The sequence below is a fragment of the Callospermophilus lateralis genome, chromosome 14, assembly GCF_048772815.1.
Source record: "Callospermophilus lateralis isolate mCalLat2 chromosome 14, mCalLat2.hap1, whole genome shotgun sequence".
In the NCBI taxonomy this organism is placed as follows: Eukaryota; Metazoa; Chordata; class Mammalia; order Rodentia; family Sciuridae; genus Callospermophilus; species Callospermophilus lateralis.
Window position 1 is genome coordinate 34075379 of NC_135318.1, and position 24141 is coordinate 34099519.

The window sequence follows — 24141 nt, forward strand, 5'->3', positions numbered from 1 at the left end:
CCATGAATTGAGCAGCTTTCCTCCACCATTCCCTTCCACCATGATATTCACCTCACCTCAGGCTCAGAGCAATGGAGTCGGCCAACCAAGGACTAACTGAAACCATGGAACCTAAGTTATTCTTATAGAGTATTTTGGTCACAGTGAAGAAAAACTGTCTAACACACATTCCAAACAGCAGCTTAAATTCAGGCATATGTTTCACATAGAACAGATTATATATAAACAATACTACTTTAAAAGAGTCACTTTAAAAAATTTGACAGGGACTTCAAAAATACTTCGGCCATAGCATTATAATCAAAACCCCCTACTCAGACTCTGTGATTTAAAAGGTTTCCTTCACGTTAGCATGGATTAAAAGCTATCATGTCAATCCTGTTTCTCACAGAATTTTTTTAAAAACACTGAAATCCATCCACCTCAGCCATCAAAACCAGCTCTCTAAAAATCTGAACCACTGAATTAAATCAGATTCAAAGACACAGAACTTAATGCAATGTGAACCCTCTTCAGATCCTGAGTTAAACAAATCAAGTGTAAAAAAAAAAAAAAGATACTGCCAAGAAATAGAGGAAATTTATATAAGTTCCAGATATGAGATGACACCAAGGAATTATTTTTAAGATGTGCCAATGGCAGTATGAATGTGAAAGTGTAAGTAATTTTAGAGGTGCATGCTGGAATGTGTAGGAGTGCAAATCACAAATTGTGATGAACTTTAAAATGCTTCAGCAAACCACAATGCAAAGGAACAGACAAAGCCACATATGGCAAACCTTTGATAGCCAATGAATTTGGGTGATGAACAAAGGCAATTCATTCTATTAGTCTCTCTCCTTTAAACTTATGTTTGTAGGATATACACATATACATGTCTGAACTTTTTCATTATTAAAACATGTTCATACTTTTTACATTTTTGAGGATTGAAATTAAATTATAAACTACTGGATTTTGTATATTTTTAAAATTATGCTTCATGGAATAACTTATTTAGTTTATTACTAACATTGCCAAGTTGGTATAATCCTCAAACCATGGCTCAATCAAAAACTGAAATCCAGGGCTGGGGTTGTGGCTCAGTGGCAGAGCGTTCGCCTAGCGCATGCGAGACCCTGGGTTCGATCTACAGTACCACGTATAAATAAATAAAATAAAGGTATTGTGTCCAACTACAACTAAAACATAAATATTTTTTTAAAACACTGAAATCCAAATGCCTCCAAGCAATTATTTGTTCTAATGATAAAGTTGTAGATTATATAACTGCTTTATTTTGTTCCTTCTTTACTGTCAAAAAAAAAAAAAATAGTGCATTTGGACTAATTTAGTCCATAATGAGTGGGCAAGGAAAAGAAAGAAAGAGAATTAACGCATAAGTCATTTTTGGTGATCTCACCACCTGAGAAAAACCTGGAGTTATACAGGTGATAGATAAAAACTACTGATCTAATATTATCAATGGATTTCATTTACATGTGTTTTCTTCCCCAACACAGGGCTAACTGGAGTACGGGTAATACTGTCATCTAAGGTGACGTCTTGCATGGGATTCACTATGTAGGAAAAACTAAGGGAAAAGGGAACAGCACCAGATGAGGGGTACTTTCCTACTTCCTTTGCTTCTGTTCAGTGCACTGAAATAAGAGTACATCAAATCCTAGTTCAGTGATGATCCTCAACATGTTCAATGAGTCACTCCTGGGCCTGCCTGCCTGGTATACAGAGGTTCTAGAAAGCAGGCAGTTCTGAGTTCAGATTGGGCTGTCTCACCATGCATCTCTCTCCTTTGCATGAACTTACAATGGCTCTTGACTCTTAACCAATCTTGATCTATTTAACTCCTCTTCCAACTTCATGAAATTCTCCTAGTCTGAAAGATCACCAATGATATGAACTCAGTCCTTTTCCTTAAATCAAACCTCAGCTTTTTCAGTTCCTACATAGACTGAAGTAAGATTCTAGTAAGGTTGTTCTCTTTGATGGTTTCCATGCTAACATACAACACAATGTTGGGATGTGCCATATTTCAAGCATTTGTTTTTGCTCTCTACAAATATCCCTCTTCATCCAAATTGATAAAACTTTCTCCAAATAAACTGCATCTCACAAGAACCTTTTCTTTCTATACCCTTCTAATTTATCTACAGCAATTCCTTAGCATAAGGTGTATAGTATCCTAGAAGGGATGGAATCTGAGCTACATTTTGAAGGTTGTGTAAGAATAGTGAAAGTCAAGGCCTCAAAGGCAAGGCCCTGATTTAGATTCCTGGCTATTTTAAGTGTAAACATTTGGCCAGGCCCTTTATTCCCTTGAGTATTGTGCACTAAGCACCAAATGCTCCTTGCTAATTTGGGGACTTTGAAAACAAAAGTCAGAAGAATGTTTTACAAGGTCATAGCTGGCAAAGTGCCCTCAGAAAGAGCCTTCCTTGCCCACTACTGAAAACTAGGAACCTCAGGAATTCTGGGAAATGCTCAAGGCACTACTTCTTACTATCTAGTCCAGACTTTCTTGTTCTGCTCTGGAATTCCCCAGATTCAAATGAGCTTTTCTGCAGAATCCTTGAATTGTTTGGTTTCCAATTTGGACTCTGCCATTGGATCCTATTTTTCTGTTCCTTTCTTTCTAGCTCTATAACTCTTCCAGGCCAGGCCCTCATCCTCCTAGCCATACAGGAGAATTTGGTTCAACAACAGGACTCCCCATGTTTTTCACTAAAATGAAACCTACTATATTTTATGAAACACTAGAACTATATTGCCTGCTACAAAGAAAAGAAAAACATTTATTAAATTCTATTATGACACATCTGGTCAACACCAGGTTTTTTCATATCTGATCTTACTTCATTATTACAAACAACAAATCTGTGAGAAACTTATTATTTTTCCCAACTGACAGATGAGAGAATATGTATCACGATGGTTAGGAATAGCAACCCTAGAGTCAAGTTATCAGGTTTAGATCCTTTCTCTGTCACCTAACATCTATGTGAACCAGGTAAGTTACTAAACCTCTCCACTTCTCACTTTCCTCTTCTATCAAAATGAGGATGGTGGAAGGGTTTAATGACTTGATTCTTGTAAAATGTTTAATAAGTTCTTCTTAACAGTTGTTTTCTAAAAATATGATATCTGATAATGAAAAATGCAAGTTCTAAAGAGTTTCAATGGAATTTGTGATAAAGACTGAAAAGTTAGTTTGTTTCCATTTTAACAAGACACTCCCCACACACACAACACATCCTAGTAATAAATACCCAAAATATACAAATAGAAACACTAAAACCAGATGAGCTGGAAAACAAGATAATCATCTGGGTAACACTGAATGAAAACACAAAGCATTGAGTGTGTTGATGCCAGAGGCTTGCTGGGTGACAGGTTTACAAGCAGCAGTGGTGGCCACAAAGTCCATTTTCATGGTGTAACTTGCCTTTCTCCTGGGAAACAGAGAATTTCAGTGGCATCCTCTCTCATGAAAGGACACTGAAAAAGGGTTACTGCCAAAGCTGCCTGGGGCTGCAGCCGAGGAAAGTCGTGGGCACCAGAAGACCCTGGATCAGGCTGGCTACTAACTCTGACTTGATCTGTGGTATCCCCCGTATCACTGGGGAACAAACTGGAAACAGGGATAGGTGAGCAAAATGCCACCATCTAATATAGTTTCTTAGATAGAGAAACAAGCTCCCAAGAGAAAAATAAGTAAACAAACCAAAAGCCTTCCCATCACAGCAGCAAACCAAAATTCAGATTACAGAAATAAATTTCATATTAAGACAATCTTAAAATCCAGTAATTAGAACATAAATTCACTCCCTATGAAAATGATTTTATGAAGCAGTCTGATAGAGGCTTTCAAATAACTGTGTTGAGTACACTCCTAAGATAAATGAAGGGATAACTTCTATTTAAGAATCAGATGCAAACCAACTAAATGTTCAGTCTCTACCACAATGTTCACTCTTCTATTCACAAACCCTTCCCTGGCTCTCCATTTTACTCAAAGGAGCAGCCAAGTCCTTACACAATGTCTAGTTCCCATTACCTCTCTGATCTCATCGACAACTCCTTCCCTGATGCACGCCACTTCAGTCATATTTACCTGATATTCCTTAAATACCCTAAGTCCATACCTCTCAGGACTTTTGCACCTGACATCTCTCTGTCCTGAATATTCTTCCTCCAGAGACTGACAAGGTGGCCATAAACTCTAGATGACAGTTTTCACTAGACCTTCCAGCATGTTCAACTATTTCACATCCATTTTTATAAATTGGGTAAAAAATTTAAAATCTAAATTGATGGAGGGATGTTAAATATTTGCCCAATGGTATAGAGTGAATAAGTGGCAGAAAGAGAATTAAAATGGAGACTGACACCAAAGCTCTTGCTTAGCAAGAAGGCATGACTTCAAGGAACCTATTATAAATGCTCAGTTATACTTCTGGCTTATCTGTCTTGTGATAAAGATACCATCAACTCTCTATTATTTGCTTCAATGGATTTTATTCTTTCATTTTAAAAAAATGATCTATGATGCACCTAGTACCTATGTTGCACAATCCTATGCCCTAGAAACAGAGCAATAGAATAAAAATGCTGAGCAGCATATAAATCAGGAAGCATTTTCATGTGGCTTTGGGATGTATTATCAGAAAATATTACTTTTAAGAAATTATCTTCCTAACCTTGTTTTATTTAGGTTGTCTTTCAGACTGTTTTCAATCTTTGAACATCTATCAGGGTGGGGTTAAAATGGTTCTAAATTAACTCGGTGATATAGATGGAAAGTTACCAAGAGAATTAGAGTATCTTACAGAAAATCTTCTTGGTGGATAACCCACTTGTGACTGGCATGAAATGAACTGTGTCTCATTCATTTTGGAGGTACTCCAATACCCCTGGGGAACTGGGAAATGCATTTCTGTTAATAAACTGCTTTCTTTTATTAACTGAATGATTCATGGTGGCCTAAAGGAATTATCTCACCTACAAACACAAAGCAACTAATTTCACATTGAAACATGAAGTACATTTAAAGCTAATATATGAAGCAATTTCCCAGAAATGTACCAAGACTCAATTGCTAGGAAATTAATCATGTGTAACCTTATCTGAGTAAAGGCAAAGATGTGCTTATACCTCTGTTTACCAAATCGTTTGCTTACCATGCTGTCATCACTAAAGGCTTTCTACTATGTCAAGAAAAATAAAAATCAACAAAACAGCTATTTATTTGCTGATTATTAATAAATGTTTACTTACAAAGATTCCTTATTTTTCATTTACCAACCATTTAAATAATTCTGAGTTATGCCAAGGAAAGTTCTGGGGACAGAACAAGAATTTGTCCCTATCCTTGATATGAAGTAAAGGATACATATTTACTCAAACTCAATATCATCAGTCATCAACAGCATCATCTGAATGAAAACAATAATTTCAACAATAACAAACTCTAAGACTGGCTACTCACGATAGCACTCTTTTAGATTGTTAAAACACTTCATAATACATTCAGAGTAAATGATACACAGATAACCAAGGGGAGGATAATTGGTAAAGATCTAAGAGTTATTTTCTTCCCTACAGATGAAATCATAAAAAACTGAAAAACACGTATCTATACATTTTTAAAAAGAATCTTTCAGAAAAAGTAAATGGAAAGATAATCTGATAATGTCAGAATCACCTCCAAACTCATATCATATTAATGTTGTCATGCAGAATTTTAATTTTCTCAAACATTTGCCCTAAGTCCAAGATAAAAGCAAAGCTTTTATCTGCCTGTACCATAAAAAAAATGCAGATTATTGATTTTGAACTATGTCGGAGGGTGCCTTTCTACACCCTAACACTTGTAGCAGTACATCTTATAGATTTAGAAGAGAAAAATTATCTTCTATGTAAAAAGATATCTTTGCTTTCATGAGCTACTTGCTTTAAATAGTCTATGTGTCTAAAATCATGTACTAAAGCTGGGGATATAGCTCAGTGTTCGAATACTCACCTAGTATTTACAAGGCCCTGGGGTTCAATCCCCAGCAACACACACACACACACACACACACACACACACACACACACAATCTCCCAATGATACCAAAGCAAATGATCTCAAGTTTAAGAATAGGCAGGCAAAGAGTCAGGAACAAGATATGAACAGCTTAGAAAGGACCAGTGCTAACTTTATCTGCATTTATTTTATACATTAACAAAATTTCTCATTATCCAATCCAATTCCTTCCCATTCATTATAGGCAATTCTGTAACACACATACATACTTTATTTGTTCATAATCTCAAAGGTACTTATGAGAATCCACAACATTATTGTTTGTACAGCTCCCAAGATACCTTTTAATTTTCCACCCATGTGGAATATTTAAAAAAGAAAAATAATTTCCAGGGAGCACAAAATCCAAACTACTTACAGTGGCTCACAAAGCCCTGCACATCTGGACAACCTTATTCTTCTTCACCTCATCCCATTCTGTTCTTTAAATACGCAAAGCACTTTTGCCTAGCTGCTCCCATTGTTTGAAAAGTTCTTCCCCAGAAAGTTGCTGCTTCTCATTACTCAGAATGGTACTTTAGTACAAGAAGAAAAGCTTTATCTTGCCACCAAACCTTTATCACGCCAAAATACCATTGCAATCTGATAGTTTCTTGTGACTATTGCGTGTCCTTCAAAATAAAAACATACACTTTTCTGTTCATTTCTCTATTACCAGCATCTACAATGGGGCCTGGCATCTAACAGAGAACTCAAGAAATATTTTTGAATAAATAAATGAATGGTCTATGATCGACCAACTGCCTTGAGTATGCCATTCTAATAAGCAGGCTGACAAATAAAGAGGCTACGGTAACTAGAGAAGAAAGCAGAAACACGTGTTCTTCAGTGACGGAGTCAGCTGCTTAGCTTCCTAAATCAAGCATAAACACATTCAGCAAATCTCTACATCCCAAGGGGATGGCATTCACATCAGGATGAAATTTTCTACTGAAATCTCCAAGTAGCCTATCAAAATGAACATTATTAGTCTAAATGTTGCCCCAAAAGATATTCTTTTTGTGTTTTTTTCCCCAGAATCCAAAACAAAACCAAGTATAGGGCTCAAAACCAAGGATAGTTCAGGTTCATAAAAAGTGTTGTACAGTTGTTAGTGAGGTAAAAACTATGTTGCAAACCAATATTTCAAGTTTTAGCAATAGATAAAACATTAATCCAAGGTTATAACTTTTTCCCTTCTGTCTTAAGCCTCTTTAGGAGACCTCCTTCCATGCTCATGGCTTCTTCTACTTCTTGTTTGTCTTTCAAATACATAATTCCAGTCAGAGTAACCAACTTTCTTTTTGCCTGGGACTGGGGGCTTTCCTGGACACTGTACTTCAGTACGAAAAAACTGGGGGAGTCTCAGGTCACCATATCTCCAACTCTGACTCCTCTCCCAATTTCCTGACTGGTATTTCCAATCGTCTGTCCTCCTTCTAGGCAGCACCCCAACACCAAATGATGCGTCTAAAGCGCCATTCTGCCTCCCATCGAGCACTTTTTTTCTTGCCTTGCTTTTTGGTTATTAGCATTAATGATTTTCCCCATCACCTGGAATAGCTCAACAAGTGGACCTTTGTCTGAGTCTATAAATTCTCTAGCTCACTTATCTAATTCCCAAGTTTAAAATGCTAGGCTAGAAGTTCCTCTAAGATCAAGGTCTATGTTTTACCAGTACTCTTACCCTCTATATTGCCCACCTGGCACAATCCTGTATATAAAGCAGCTTATCAATTAACTTTTGTTAAATTGCTAATCTCTAAGAAAATTCCAGAAAAATATTTGATTTTAGTACTAGTTCTATCACCTACTTATGTGACTATGAACAAATCACTTCACTTCTCAATGTTTAAAAATGAAATAAAATCACTAAAGAAATGCTTTAAAACTCCAACAAGATGCGATTCCCTGACCTACTGAAGGCAATGACCCTAAAATATACAAGTGCCCAAAGCTCCTGATGAGAATATCACCCAACTATCTTTATCATGGCCCCACATAAGCCTTTGTCCCTAAATTTATACCCTATTAATTATCTCCAGGTTCAGAGTAACTGTCAAAGGAGTTGATCTAACACAATATCTGGCACACAATAGATGTTCCTTCTCTTAAATGGGGTTATTAAGGCCCAACTAGCACTGGTACAGTTGCTGCACATTAGCTGTGCCCCCTGGTAGGTACAAAACTGAAAAGCCAGGTGTGGAAAAGGGGGGCTGGATTTTAAGACTTCTCAATGGTGACAAGTCACTATGCCTTTAAGAATACACTACCATACCAGGTGTGCATTTTCTCAGGAGGCTGAGGCAGGAGGATCACAAGTTCAAAGCCAGCCCTAGCAATTCAGCAAGGCCCTAAGCAATTAAGTGAGACCCTGTCTCTAAATTAAAAATACATAAAATAAAAAGGGCTGGGGATATGGCTCCGTAGTTAAGTGCCTCTGTGTTAAAGCCTTGGTACCAAAAAATAAAACATCATAACATAAAATAAAATAAAATAAAACAAAATGCAATATCCCTCATCTAGAGTTGAGGCCAGTTAATGAACCTTCTGTGTACTCCAAGCAAGGAAAGATGACTTTAAAAGGAAGTGACTGCAAAGCTCTAGTGTTGCTGGTGTTTATGATAATGAAGGAACTGAGAGGTAAAAACAGGCAAGAATCCCAAGAACAATGCAAAAAACCCTTCTTGTTTGTTTTGGTTCTTCATCACACACCCAGGGGTCAGTAAGGAAAAGGGAAAGGTTCCTGAGTAAAGAAGCAGCCCTTGGACCCTTGCCAGCTCTATGCAGTCACCAACCACAGTCCTGGGGAATTCCAAAATCCTGCTTTTGTTAGTGACTGCCTCTCTGCTAAAAGGGCAGACATCCTCTCTGTCTGAAGGCTCTTCTATTTGACTGTCCTTTCAAACTAATACAACACATGCTGTGTCTTTTGCCACAGAGAAAATGGTAAGCTTCTTCCCAGTGCTCTAAGCTTTGTCATTAACAACTCACTAATACCATGTGTTTTGTACATTAATATTATTGTACAAAACATTTCTATGAGATCAGTTTACCAGTTCTAAAAGAAGCTTTCTAAAATGTATCCAGCTTCCCACAATCTTACACACCCCAAATCCCCAGACTTTCCCAAGTGGAAACTGGAAAACAGCACTGTGCAATGAGCAGAATGCCCAAAGGAAGCTTACACAGCCCAACTCGCTTCTCTCATGGTGAGCTGAAACAGAATCCCAGTGAGGGTAAATGTTTCTACTTGTTAACAAGCCAATAGATACATCAACTCACTCAAATTCATAGCTCCAAATTCTTTCATGCAGGTGGGAGACAATCAGAACCACTAATTCTCCTCATCAAAATCAAGAAGGGTCCAAAAATTGGGGTGGGGGAGGAGAATGCTGACAGGAAAAAATGCTGTTTTCCTATGCCAAGTGCTATGGCCTGAGCCCCTACAGAAACACACAGGGCAGGAGCCAGTGCGCAGGCCTTTGAGTTGTCTTCAGCAGATCACTGAAGCAAATTATTATTCTATAAACAGATTAGTCCAACTTCTATCCACAGAGCTATCTCACTCGTAGTGGATAAGTATTCTAAGATAAGAATAAAACCCGCAGACCAAAATCAAATTACATGTGCTGTATACTCCCCTAATTGGTCATTAGATTATTCTATGCTAATAAATCAGATTCTCTGACTACAAAGTGGCTTTCTGATGGCTTCATCCATCCACCTAGGTGGCAACACAGCTATTTTTTGATACTTCCAATTAGTTATATCACTTATGAATTGTTAACTGAGAAATGTTATTATTTCCTTAAACTATTTCAGCATGGTTATTTTTCCTAATTTAGAAATTTTTCCAATCTCCAATTATTTCATAAGCTAAATTCTCCAACTCCATTTATTCTTTGGTCAAGTACCGTGTTTATTATTTCAAGGTTCATGTTTATTATTTCAATTAAACTAAACGCTGACAGATGTGTGCAGGAAGGCTGTGTGTGTGTACAGCTTGTTTTTAAAAGGGAACAGAACCCTGAAGCATGGAGAAACTTAAGCCCGGAAACTGATTTGTCCAAATGAGACCCAGTGAGAAAGCTACATCATCAGCAGGGGCCATCTTAGCCTCCTCACCACAGCCCCACAGCCAAGGTCTACTACAGGCTAAAACCTCAAGGGTGAATCCAAAGTCTCAGTTACAGACACACACAACAGTAACAAGGACAACATCTAAACTGAATTAGCAACCAGAGGGCCATTAAAAGTGGTTGGAAGAAGAACATACAGATAGTTGTTCTCTTAATACAACTTCCCTGAGATCAAGGAGAAAAAAATTAAGTTCTAAAAAACTAGGATAGAGATTTTTCACTGAGAATACGTCCCTCTGCTGTGGCTGAAATGACACAGGATTTTTATGAGGACTTTGAAAACCAGTGTACAAATTTCCAGAAAAAAGATAATATTTGACTCCACTATAGGAGCAGACTTAAAAATAAAAATTAAAGAGTCATTAACAGATCATAAACCAAAGACATAATGATTTAGATGGTGAATATTAAGACATTCTGCTTTTCCCCAGATCGTTTTAATCCATTTCAGAGTAGCAACAGGACTGTTCTTCTATGAAGAATTCATATGGCTCCCCAAAGTGACTCTTAACTTAGTTATTCTTTATTTATTAATAATCAAACAAAATTCACAGGATGTCCAGTGCAAAATAAGAATCCTTTTGACACTTGTACTTAAAAAAAAAAGTGATTAAATTTTAGACAAGACTATATATTCTTTCATTCAGAGTTGAATGACTTTCCCTCCAAAACTCTCATATATTAACATTCAACATTTATTTCTTATTCAATTGCATTTCCTTTAAAGACATAGTCTTTCTATCTCCAGAAAGGTAAAAGAAATTGGGTTTTTTTACTATTATATTTCAATTTTTCATTAAAAGGCTTTCTATTGAATTATAATAACTATGATTAATGAAGTTTAAATACATATTTAAATTACTTCTTTCTGCCATAAGTGTTGATTTCCATGACTCAGCAGAAGTATTTTATGACAAAAACAGCTAAATGCCAGCATTTATATCTTTAAGCTGGCAATGGAAAAATGGTTGCACTGCAACCATCTTATAAACCCTATCAATATTGCAATAAGTGCAATAAGCAGAGCAATTCAAATATACAAAGAATAAGATATTGCCAAGTAGTCACAAACATCCCTTCTAGATTTAGAATTGCAGTCAATAATTTTGTCCACTTATAATTAAGTATTTAATTTATGGCTGGATAAACGAAAACTAGATTCTGCAACTTTACACCCTAGTGTAGGATTCTGGTCATTTCAGTTGAAAGAAAAACTTCAAATACTAAGAAATTTACTATCGTATATAGTAAATAAGCAATTGTGAATTTTATCAAAACTTCAATTTAGAGTTATGATTTTAATGTAGTTAACCATTAATCAACCAAATGTTTAGGCAGGTAATTATGCATGACAGGTAACTGTGTTTTTCAAAGAAAGTTTGATTTTTTTCAAATTCTAAATAGAAATCACTACATAAGAAAATCAGATTATAAAAATTTAACATATTGTTTGTGTATCTTATGTGCACAAGTATTACTTCAAAAAATTTCCCAGAAAAAGAGTGCCCCTCATTATTTATTCCTAGATGATTGTATGACAGTGAGATCAGTTTACATTTGAAGACATTTTAAATAATCCTATTAAAAACCAGTTTAAATGGCATAGCTCGTGTTTACCTCTTTGGGCATGTACCCATTAATCTCTTTAAGTGCTTCCTTCCTTGACGCAGCTATAGTTCAAGAGCTGGCCAGCAGCTGGCCTCCATTTCTGTGGGTTTTCATGAACGCCCAGAATGCTTTTTAGCAAGTTTGAAAAATACTATATGCCTCAACAAATTTTTCATAACTAAAGAGCTTATAAAAAGCTTTCAAAAGGAGTCCAAAAGAAAATTTTCTCTTAAAAATAAAAACCAAACAAAAGAAAGTCACACATACTATAAAGATGTTCTATGTAAAACATTCTGTTTGGCAGATTTGAAACGTCTCCAAAAAGAGAAAGAAGCACATGGTTTGGAAGCAACAGCCAAGAATTCGTAACAGGTGGGTTAAAAGCCACCAGTGACAGCCATGAGGGAGATCTTTGAAGTAGATTAGGGGCCTTTCCTAGTCTCTCCATTCCTTGTATCTGGAACGTCTTCAACTATACCAACACAGTAGTTCAGGAGCCTCTGTACCTGGTCCTCTCTTCTTTTCTCATTTTTGCTCTCCTCTAATAACTTCCATCTTACTAACTATGATGCGTATGGAAACAACTCACAATCTACATCTCTGTTTTTGCTACATCAGCTAAATGAATTCCCTATTTCCAACTGGTAACTTAAATATTTCCACCAGGATATGCCATCATTATCTCACACTTGATCCATACCAAACATACATATTCATCTTTATCAAACCAATTACCTCATTCCTTGAGAACAAAGCCAATTTTTCCTTAATTTGGGCAATATCAATCCCATTTTTCTAGTCACTAGAAACTAAAACCAGAGAAGCAATCACTCCTTGATGACCTCCATCACCCACATTCAATGGTTCAAGCGGCAGATTCATTTTTCAAAGAATGGCTATCACAGTATCTCTTATCCATACATTCTTCTACAACATGATCTTGCCACTTTGCCATCAGAAGGTGAAAATTAATCCAGCCTCATCTAGAGACTTACTAATAACCAAAATTCTGTGAGAATTCCAACGCTAGGTCAGAAAAGATCAGATAGCTTCTGCCTGGTTCTCTTGGATTGTTCTCTGTGAGGAAAGCCTGCTGCCACGTAAGAATTCAGCTACATCAAGACTGCCATGAGGTAGAGAGGGAAGATGGGAGGGGAGGGGAGGGGGGATAGTAGGGGATAGGAAAGGCAGCAGAATACAACAGTTACTAATATGGCATTATGTAAACATTGTGAATGTGTAACTGATGTGATTCTGCAATTTGTATTTGGGGTAAAAATGGAAGTTCATAACTCACTTGAATCAAATGTATGAAAGATGAAAAAAAAATAAAATAAAATAAAATAAAAAGACTGCCATGCTGAGTGAGAGGTCACACATAGTCCCAATTAGGCCCAATCTTCCTGCTGTCCCCATCAAAGAAATGTGTTTAGATCCCTTCCAAACAGTTTATCTGCCAGCTAAATTCTACCCATTGAACTCAGCAAATATCCTGGGGAGAAGAACCCAGTTGAGCCCTGCCCTAATTCCTGGCACACAAATTCATAAAATGTAATAAAATATGTCCAGAGTTTTCTTCTAATCACTCCATCTGTCATATGGAACCATTACTACCTGAGATTATAAATTAACTGAAATGTCACATCTTTGTCTCCACCCTCACAGCCATTGACATAAGACCCAATCACCTGGTTCTATATCATTATAACTGAATCCAGACTCTCCTCACTATTATCTGTCATCACAATCTATCTAACCTAACACCTCCAACCAAAAACTACTTTAATACAACCAGCCCCACAACCAAAACAAATCGCACAGAATCTCACATTTGTAGGAAATTATATAATACGAAGAGTTTTTATAAAATCTATTTTATTTGCTACATACAACCAAAGCCAAAGAGATCTTTCAGGAGGGCAAATATTCTTTTTCTTATTTTAGAGATGAAGAGATAAGAAGCTAAGGAGGTTAACTTTTGTACCAGTTCACTACCAATTAACAGAATGGGTAAACCAAGAACTAAGAGCTTAAGTTACATCCCATCATTGTTTCTCTTGTCTATGACACTATGATCCGACTCAGATCAAAAACAATTGATGTCTCTCCCCATCCCTAACACAGCAAATTTACTTTCAAGGTTGATAAGAATTTGGCCTCAATCTATCTAGCTAATAACTAACCCCAGTAGCAGCAGCAGCAGCAGCAGCACTACAAGAAGACTTAGTTACCTAACAATAAACCATACTGATTCTAGCCTCTGAACAATTTTTCCTGCTTTCTTCTCCTATACATTCAAACCTTACCCAAGCATGAGCACAAATTCTATCTCCTATGAAGACCTACCAGCCTATTCTTATGGTTTTCTCTCTCTGCCATTACAACAGAACGTCAATTTCATATAAAATTTGGCAGTTTCATCTTATTCAAATATGTTGGTCTAACGTTCCAGGCTGCTGTGCAAGCAGCACACACCCATACACACAGAGAGATGGTGGATGCCTATATCCAGTGTCTGTTCTAACCAGTTGGTGCCCAAGGCACACCTTTTTTAAACATTGTAAAGTTCATCCCTGCTTATTTCCCAAATGAAACCATAAACTCTTAACAGAAACCATGTCTTATAAATAAGTAGTATATTCTCCAAAATAAACACAATACCAAGCACACAGCTAACATTCAATATGTATTGGTCAACTGATTTAAAGGAATGGAAAATGTTGCATTGTGAGAAAAAATATTCATAAGTCATATCTACACTGGAAACAAAAGTTTAAAAGATAACAAAATATTTTCAAGATCAGCAGTTTAATGTCAGGGACATTTTAAAAGGATTATTTAAAGATATTCTGTACAGCCCATAACTGCCAAGATGTTTTATAAATGTTTTCACCAGGAGTGTGAAAGAAAAGTTTTTAAAATATTCAAGGAGTAGATGTCTTAACAGCCCAAAATAAAATGTTTGCTGAAGCTACAAGGCTGGCAGAACTCTGCTTCATTTCAAAAAGTTTCCAGGCAAAAGAAATGTTTTCCTGGAAAATACTACCTTTTATTTAGAGAACACTTGCCATGAACACTTAGTCATTAAGTAATTTAAGGTTTCCTCACAGGCTCTTTGGAGGAAATCTATTATATGAATGAATGAAACTACCAACACCTATGTCAAAAATACACATTTGGTTAAACATATGAAATATGCCTAAGTATTTTTCTAGGTAATGTGAAATAATCTTTTCTCCTTTTTGCTCCTTTTAATTTTCTATAAAACAAAATTATGAAGAAAAAGACAAAATCCTTAAGTGTTTTTCTCTGTCTGTAATACATACAAATGCAAAAAACTCCAGAGCTTATTTTATTCCAAATGCCAAGTAATTTTCAAACAGACAAAACATTCAGTTTGTTCAATGAAAAGAAATAGTAATTTCAAAGCTATTTTTAGCAAAAACTTTGAGTTAACTTCAAATCACCTTTCAATGAGAGAGCAACTTGGTATGGACATTTCACTCAATCATCTGCAGTAAATCACACAATGAGACCTAAGAAAACCATTCCTTCCAAGAGTTTTGTAGCCAACTAAGTCTTTATTCTTTTCAACATCAAAAGACAAAACTAAATTATACTCCAAGCACATGGTTTATACGTTTAGTCTTTTAAAAACCTACACAAAAGGATATTTGTTTTACCTGTTTAGTATTTCAGTTAGTTTCACAAAACCAGTGTAAGCCAGTTCAAATGCTCCTCTGTGCCTGGACTGTAAAAGGTGTTGTTTAAAGTAATTTCCTATTTCTTTTACCTTTAAAAAAAAATAAAAAACAAATATTCAATTTATGCTTACATTTATATGTATATAAGTAATGTAACTTAGAACCTATCCCTAGATGTCCATCCATTTAACACTTACTGTGTGACAGATGGTGTTTTAAGCATTTTTTATTATTATCTCATTTAATCCTCACATTCCATGAAATAAATATATTTTTAAAAAATTTTTTTTAGTTGTTAGTGGACACAATGCCTTTATTTCTATTTATTTATTTTCATATGATGCTGAGGATTGAACCCAGTGCCTCACCCACACTAGGCGAGCATTCTATCACTGAGCCACAACCCCAGCCCCAGTACAATTATTATCTCTACTCCACAATGGGGAAACTGAAGTCCAGAAAAGGTAAGTAGCTTACCCAAGGTCACATGGCAAGTAAGTGGTGGAGCCAGGACACACAACCAGGCAGTCTGACTCCAGAATCAGCCATCTTTAAGTGCCACACTAGAACTGCCTTCCTATGCCAGAGTTACAAACGTCACAGTGTGCTCCTGTCATTCAATACCAATATAAAATACACCAAACAACACACTCACATACGTAGGCCTGGATAAAATAATCATGCTTTCTATAAAAGTTTTTTTTTCCCTTTCTTATATCCATAACAAAACTAACCATTTTAATTGTTAATTAAATTATTAATTAGTTATTAATTTCAATTACAATTCAGTGGCATTAAGTACATGTCAGGAACATGTTGTATAACCAAACCCTAAACATCATCCAACTATAGAATTTTTTCACCTTCCCAAACTGAAACAATACACTCAGTAAACAATCACCCCCAATAACTGCCTTCCAGTGATACACTGTTAATGGCAACCCAAGATTTAGTACAAAGGATATCCTAAAAAAATCAACAGTTATCACTGTGATTCAGAATCATGGAATATGCTACAATGCCTGCCAATCACTTTCCAACACACTTATTCCCCATGCAAAATCAAACAAATTTTAAAATGATTATTTAAAGAAAACACAACTGACAATTAGTTGTGATTGTGGCTTTGGTTCTTATGATGTTAAACTGGTAGTCTGATTGGGCTTTCTACCATTATATCTGGTGGCTACTGTATTTAGAAAATCCAGGTTTTGCAAAAAACTCCGAACCAAAGCTGTTATCAGGTATCTCTTGATCCACATCTCCACAGATCTCAGTAGAGTGGAAAGGCAAGTCATCTCAGGATATTTTGATCTGCTTACCCTGAAACAGCCTTCATCTCAGCAGAGTGACAAGATTAGTGTTCTGCATGTATCAGAGGTGATAGGAGGCACAAGGAGTAAAAAAGTGACCACAGGCAGCGTCTCACTTTCCTCATCTACACTCTAGGGATTGTAACAGAAATTACCTCATAAGTTGTTCTGTTAGAATGAATAAATTGCCAAGCCCATAACCTATAATCTAATAAGCCTTCTAGGGTTCTAAACAGAGGGAAAGTATCCACGCTCATAGTGTTACCTGATTATGATGACCTAAGAAGTGATGTCAATAGAGAAAGAAGACTCAGAAACGAGGCCAACAAAGATCCAGAAAAGCAGTATAAAGTTAAATTTTTAAAATTCTAACACTTTCAGATCCCAAAGATTAATATGTCATGTTCTTCAGTTAAAGCTTTCCTATAAACATCTAATGATTCACCTCATATCTCAATGTTACTCCTTTAATATTTTTAAAGGTCACATATTATATGAGGCTAAAGGCCACAAAATAGGTCTTATTTCATCTTCAAAACAGTAATTGCAGAGTATATTTTGAACAAAATTATCAAGACTTAAATCTAAATTCCATCCTCAAAATAGATCTGAAGCTCAATATCTAATCCTACAAAATGGGGACCAGAAGAAACGCCAGTTAGCTAACTCATCACACCCACCATTTCTATTATTAGAGAAATAAAAGATTTCTATGGTGTTTCAAATCAGAGAAAATTAAAACAGGAAATCATAGAGATAGTTTCTTTCTTTCTTAGTTAATTCTGTTTCCCAAAATGTCACAGATATCAAAACATACTTCATGAAAACATAATATTATTAGAAAAGTGCTTCTTTGTGGACTCAGTAATGATTTGCAATCTCCTTAAGCAGTAATTCCACTTTCATTGCTTCCTTTATCCTAACTTCCTCCAAAGGGACCTAAATCAAAAGGCATATAATAAAGACCTTAGCAGGGTGACCAGTCTTAAGATTGGACCTCTGCCTTAGTTAATCCTGGCCTCAGAAATCAGAATGACATTTTAAAGACAAAGGTGAAATACAGTCTTTCCTCATTTTATTCTGCTCTTCATCTCCCAAAAAAAACACACAGATAATAACCAAGCTTATTATGAATTTTTTGCTTTTGTAGGATATATAAAACTACTGTTAATCAGACAACAAGTACTTCTTTGGAACCCTGCAAAATGCTTAGCAGCTTAATGGCTGGGGTAGATAAAGAAGATAAAAACAAATGTCTGTCTTCAGTAGGCTTTCAGTTCAGATTAGCAGAGAAAAATCAATATGTGGAAAGGCACCCAGTTCTAAGAAATCAAAGATCCTTCTGCACTAGAATTAGAAAGGTTTCATGCCCAGACCTTGAACAGGATATACACACTTGGGTGAACCAAAATGGAAAGGCATAATTGACATGAGAAGAGGCTGGGAGGCTAAAATGAATGAATAAACATTTTCTAAGCACCTATTAGATACTGAGCTAGGTCTTTTTATCTAAATGGATGCAACATAAACAAGGCTAAGACTAGCAGACCTGAATGAATGACCTAGAGGTTTCATGCTATAAAACAGTGGATGATGGGGATGCAAGGAAGAGATGAACCCAATTACTGGGATGGAGTAGTGAGCAATGTGGTCTATGAGCAGACATAGAAGGGCCCTCCAGACATCTCCCAGCAGATAGTAGGACTGGAGAACAAATTTTATTCAAACCACTTAAAAAGTAAGAATAGAGGAAGAAAAAAAATTTTTAATTAATTTTTAATTAAAAAGTTATCTGAAAACTCCAACTCAATTGCCTTTCATTAGGTACCACTGAGTTCCTATTTAAAGTCATAAAATCTTGTAATGGCACACACCTCTAATCACAGCCACTTGGGAGGCTGAGGCAGGAGGGTCTCTCAAGTTTGAGAATAGCCTCAGCAACTTAGCAAGACCTTGTCTCAAAATACAAAAAAAAGGGGGGGAGGGAGAATAGTTCAGTGGTAGAGCGCACCTGGCTTAAAAAAAAAAATCCATAAATGCCTTCTTTCTGAATGATGTATTTGTAAAATATTTTTATATAAATAGAATACATCTCAGGATTTTTTAAAAAGAATTACGCTAAAAATGCAGAACAAATGGAAATGATTTCTTTCTTTTTTTTTTTTTTTAATTAAATTCAAGGGGCTGGGGCTGGGGCTGGGGCTGGGGCTCAGCAGTAGAGCACTTGGCTCACATGTGTGGGGCCCTGGGTTAGATCCTCAGCACCACAAATTTAAAAAAGGTATTGCGTCCACCTACAACTAAAATAAAACTTTAAAAAAATTTTTTTAAATAAGATAAAATTAAATTCAAGTGACTATCTTTTAATTTAGCATATTCTGCTTCTAACTTTTTATAAACTTATTTCTGTGGGCAAATTAATACGCTTTTTGTATTTATATCATGTAAATTGCCATAGGGAAACACAGCTACATGCTTGTCTCCAGACATCTACAATTCACCACCAGACAAATCAGGGATGCTAAATGTTCATCTAGAATATAACACCAACAAAAGTCAAATTTAAACTCACTTTTTAAAACTTACCATTTACCTATACAATAAATATAATAGACAAATCAAGACTCATTCCATTCATAAATACATAAACCCAAGAGGATTTAAGTACAGCTGGGACACTTTTATCAAGGGCACATACAGTGGTTAAGATCTGAGACTCTGAAGCCAGGAAGGTGGTGAACTAAAACCTACTTCAGAGGATGATTGTGAGAAATAAATGAGATTAAGCATATAAGCATTTAGTAGAGTACCTGGCACAGCAGCAATCAAGAAATGTCCATTTGAGGCTTTACTTTGTATTTTAAAAAATAAAACTCAATTCAAGACAAAGTCACTCCTTATAACTTTGAGAATGTCAACAGTTGAGTTTCAAATTCCACTTTGGTTAAATGAGATGTTTTACAAAAGTTTATCCTCCAGTAAGATAATTAATGTTTTCAACTATACATTCTCTACTACAGTGATTTCTTCAAAGCTGAAACATTGTTTTCCTGGATAACAACAACAAAGGCCATAGTTTTCTGGTGTTTAGATATATCTTACCAGAATGTTTATTCTTTGCTTTCTAGCAAACTCTTAATCTTGAGCCATTTTAACCATTGCCCTTAGTCTGAATTTTTTTAATGAACTTGTCTTATGCCCCTTACTATACTTCTAAGCTCTCTGAGGTCAGAGAACCACAAATTATTATTTTTTATGTCCCCACCATACCCATATAGTAAGGTAGCCAATAAACAGGAGACTTAAAGATGTGGTTTCATGCTCAACTTCATTTCAAAACTTAAAAATGATAACTTCCAGCTAGGCAAGATGCCACATACCTATAATCCCAGCGAACTGAGAGGCTGAGGCAGGAAGACTGCAAGTTCAAGGCTAGCCTCAACATCTTTGAGAGGCCCTATGCAACTTAGTGAGACCCTGTCTCAAAATTTAAAATAAATTTTTTAAAAAAAGTAACTTCCATGCAGCACAATTCAAATTCTAAAAACTAATCAATCTTGGGCAAAATAAAATACAAAGGCAATTACTTTTAAACTTACAAATGCTTAAAGTATACTCCATTTGTAGCCCATTTCAAAATGGACTACATAATGAAAAACCCAGAGGGAATTTATCAACCCAGTTAGCCCTGTGCATTATGCAAGTTATAATCAAATCTAAAGTAGAAGTTCTTGTGGGCTGGGGATGTGGCTCAAGTGGTAGCGCGCTCGCCTAGCATACATGAGACACTGGGTTCGATTCTCAGCACCACATAAAAATAAATTAAAGATATCGTATCCACCTAAAACTAAAAAATAAATATTAAAAAATAAAATAAAAATAAAGTAGAAGTTCTTCTAATAGTTGGCAATTATTTTTATTCATATGATTTCTATGCCAACAATTACTAGTAAAGGGAAGCAAGAAGGAAAAATTTGCACAGAAGCTTCTTTTTAGGAATATAAGAAAAGATATGTAAATGTATTGCTACTCCAGGTAGAGGAAGTTATTTTAAAAAATCAGTAGGCAACAGGTACCAGATATCCCATGGAAAGAGGACCAAGAAAATGTATCAAGCAAAAGTCTGTATCAGCAAAACATCAAGCTAGAAACCTAGACACACACCAACTATCCAGGAAGCTGTGCGATAAGGCTGTGTGCATTGTCCACTCTAGAAGGGTCTCCACTTACATCCCTCAAAGCTGGTTTTATCTCTGCCTCTTATACAGGGACATTATGAAAGAACCTTTCATTACATGATTACAGTGCAGGAGGAAAGTCAGACATGCCACTGAATGAACACATTTGCCTCGTGGAGCAGCGGGTGAGAGCATACTGCTTCACAAAAAGTGATCTAAGGAAAAGATCATTTGTTAAAAAGTTCAGTAGGAAAGTGTCTTACTGCCTTGCTGCTTGCAAATATTTGCTTGAGTATTAGAAATAAAAAAAAAATTCAACTAAAAGAAAAATTAAATGAGCAGTTCAGAACAAAGGCAGCACTGTGCCATGTGAACATGTCTGTGAAGGAGAAGAATCAGGTTCCTTTCCAGAGCTGCCACAAACCAGCTTTGTGATCTTGGGAGAACCAGGTAACATCCAGGGGTTTCAGCTTCCTCCTGTCCAAAGGAGCTGGAGAATATCATCTCTGTGACCCTTTCCGCTCCAATAGTTTGTGACTACAACACTGAAAACTCGGAATTATAAACAAGCCTCAGTTCTTCTCTTCAAACAGCAATAAAAGCCCTCAAATTGTAATCTTACTTCCTGTTAGCCTTATTATAAGATATACTCACATATGTGGAATTTAAGTGGCCACCCCCTTTAACAAAGGGCCACAAAATCAAGATGGTCTTAAGAAAACTGGGCTACAAAAGAAATCTTCCCTGTCTTCTAGACTCAAGCCATGAAATTTCAAATTATAATAGAATTATATTAGTTTTTCAAAAGTAGAGGGAATAATCAGTATGCTAGTCTATATGAAACAGCATCTTCCATTCATTGATGTAAAAGCTGCCATAGTTGTTATTGCTGGTACTATAAAACCTAGGTTTCACATTCTCCACCATGAGGCTGGAATTCTGCCTGCAAGTCACGTCACAGCCTCAATGTGTCCAGGTCTGTTGGAGTCACATTCACCTAAGGTGTTGACTCTTAAACTGGTAGTTTTGCCACTAGGCACAGCAGATCTAGCTGCAACAGGGCAACCATGCCCTTGGCAAGGTATACCTGAGGTGTGGCCAGCCATTCCAATGTAAATTACATTCTTCTCTGTCATTTATATTTTTAACTCTTAAAGGTATTAAGGACATGAGAGTATTTTTAAAGAAGCAAAAAATTTTGTTTAAAAGCAGTCATGTAACTAATTTCTTGATGACTTTGGATTTTCATGGACCAAATACTCCTAAACTGAGACATTTCTTTAAAATCAGCAAGATCAAGAATAAAGTTTTCCATAGAGAGAAGTATTTCAATGCTAGAACACAATTATCACGTATATTTTTGATCCCTTGTTAAGCCATTAGTTTCTTCTCAAAACTACAGTTATCACAGAACAACGCACTGGAAAAATTGCAGGGCATTACAATGGAAACTAAGATTTGACCAAAAAAAAAAAAAAAAAAAAAAAAAGTCAGAATTCTATTTTTATTCAAGCAAATCACCATTGGAAGTACTCTGTGATTTTTAAGAGCCTGTCTTTTTATTATTGTTAGTCTGTGAGTTTTTTTACACACATCTCTTTCATCTTAATTCAGAATTTTTACATAGTTATCCCACATAAATTCACTTACATTGCATAAAACTTTGGATGCATCAGAAAAGGTGTCAAGGCAAAATAAATTTCATAGGAAGCTCTCAGGTCTGCCTCAGTTATAGTGGAAACAAAATGTTTCCCTTAATTTATTTTTAATACACTCCAACAACCCCCAAAAAACTATATGTTTTAACTTGTCCTTGGAAAGAGAAGATGAGAAATCAAGGCACATGTTTATTTCATAGCAAGATGGTAAACATCAGTGAAGTAATCATTAATCATAACTGATTCCTAAGCAAAGATGTTGGCATTGGCGCTACAGTCAGTTACCAGCAACCACTCCAAATAACTCTAGAACATTAACGCCTATTTGATTTGGAGGAGAATAAGGAACATAATGCTGCCCACAGTGTACTGTTCGCCTTTGCCTCTCTCCTTCCTGGGGCCTTGCAACATCATAGGCCAGCTGTTAACCAGATGCAAGCACATGAGCCACAGAGTGTGAGAATAAAAATATTAGCATTATTTCCATGGAATGAGTCACGTGGTGATTATAGAAATAATGAGCATTAGCATACTACAATATTTGTTTTGTTCTTGAATGTTGTAATACCCTAGGGGAAAAAATTATCTTTATTTGAAAAAGGTTAAAAATGAAAGTATGTGTTATATATCTTTGCTGAAAAACTGTGGGAAATGGATTTGTTGAAACCATATGGAAAGGAAGAGGGAATCAATTAAAAACAGAAATCTAATAAATCTAAAATATTTCCAAATGAAATGCTTGTGGTAAACTAATTTCTTGTAAACACTGCACTCAAGTCCCTTGAACAGTCCCAGATGGTGAACTAACTTTGTGGTCTTAAAATAAAAGTCAGCCAAAAAAACCAAAGTGACTACAACTTTATTATTGAAGTAGTGGAAAACATAAGATCCATAATCAACCAATATGTTACTTTGTATTCCTCTGCAAAATTTAAGAGACTTGGAGAGTTTTACTAGAGAGTTTCAACTAAAATTTAAGTTTATGTATGTTAAATGGAGAAAGAGAATTAAAATAATAATATCGCAGTAAAAAGTAAGGTTAAAAACTATGCTTATATAAAAATATTCCTAAAACGCCATAGTTTTGAAATGTACTACAGATCTAAAATCCTAAGTTATTGTGAACTATTTTTCAGTTGACAGCTGTAAAATTTTATTCAAGAAAAATTCAAAAATTTTTTAAAGTTGGATCATAAATAGAAGCTTGTGATTTACATCTGCTGGAGCCTTACCTGATCCTCTGTTAATAATCCATCAGAAGATTCTGGCATAGACCGCATAGGTAGAAGCTGGCACAGTGTGCCTAAAAGTAAAGCAACTTCCTTCATACTTCTCCAACAACACACCAGCACCATCTGAGCAGTTACATCACATGTTTTTCCTTCTTTACCTTAAGGGGAAAAAAAAAAAAAAAAACTATTGCAACACTAGACACTCGATTACTCACACCCTAGGTTTCTTAGAACAAGCTTGT

At 35.8% G+C, this 24141-nt stretch overlaps 1 protein-coding gene across 1 annotated transcript in view; it reads right to left on the bottom strand.

Annotated features, from left to right (window-relative positions):
• Window positions 1-24141, bottom strand: part of Thada (THADA armadillo repeat containing) — a 313209-nt gene that overhangs the window by 244130 nt on the left and 44938 nt on the right. The window contains exons 21-22 of the mRNA XM_076833305.2: window positions 23900-24057; window positions 15498-15607 (exon numbers count right to left, since the gene is read on the bottom strand). Of these exons, the coding sequence (XP_076689420.2) occupies window positions 15498-15607; window positions 23900-24057 (268 nt within the window). The remainder of the gene's footprint in view (window positions 1-15497; window positions 15608-23899; window positions 24058-24141) is intronic.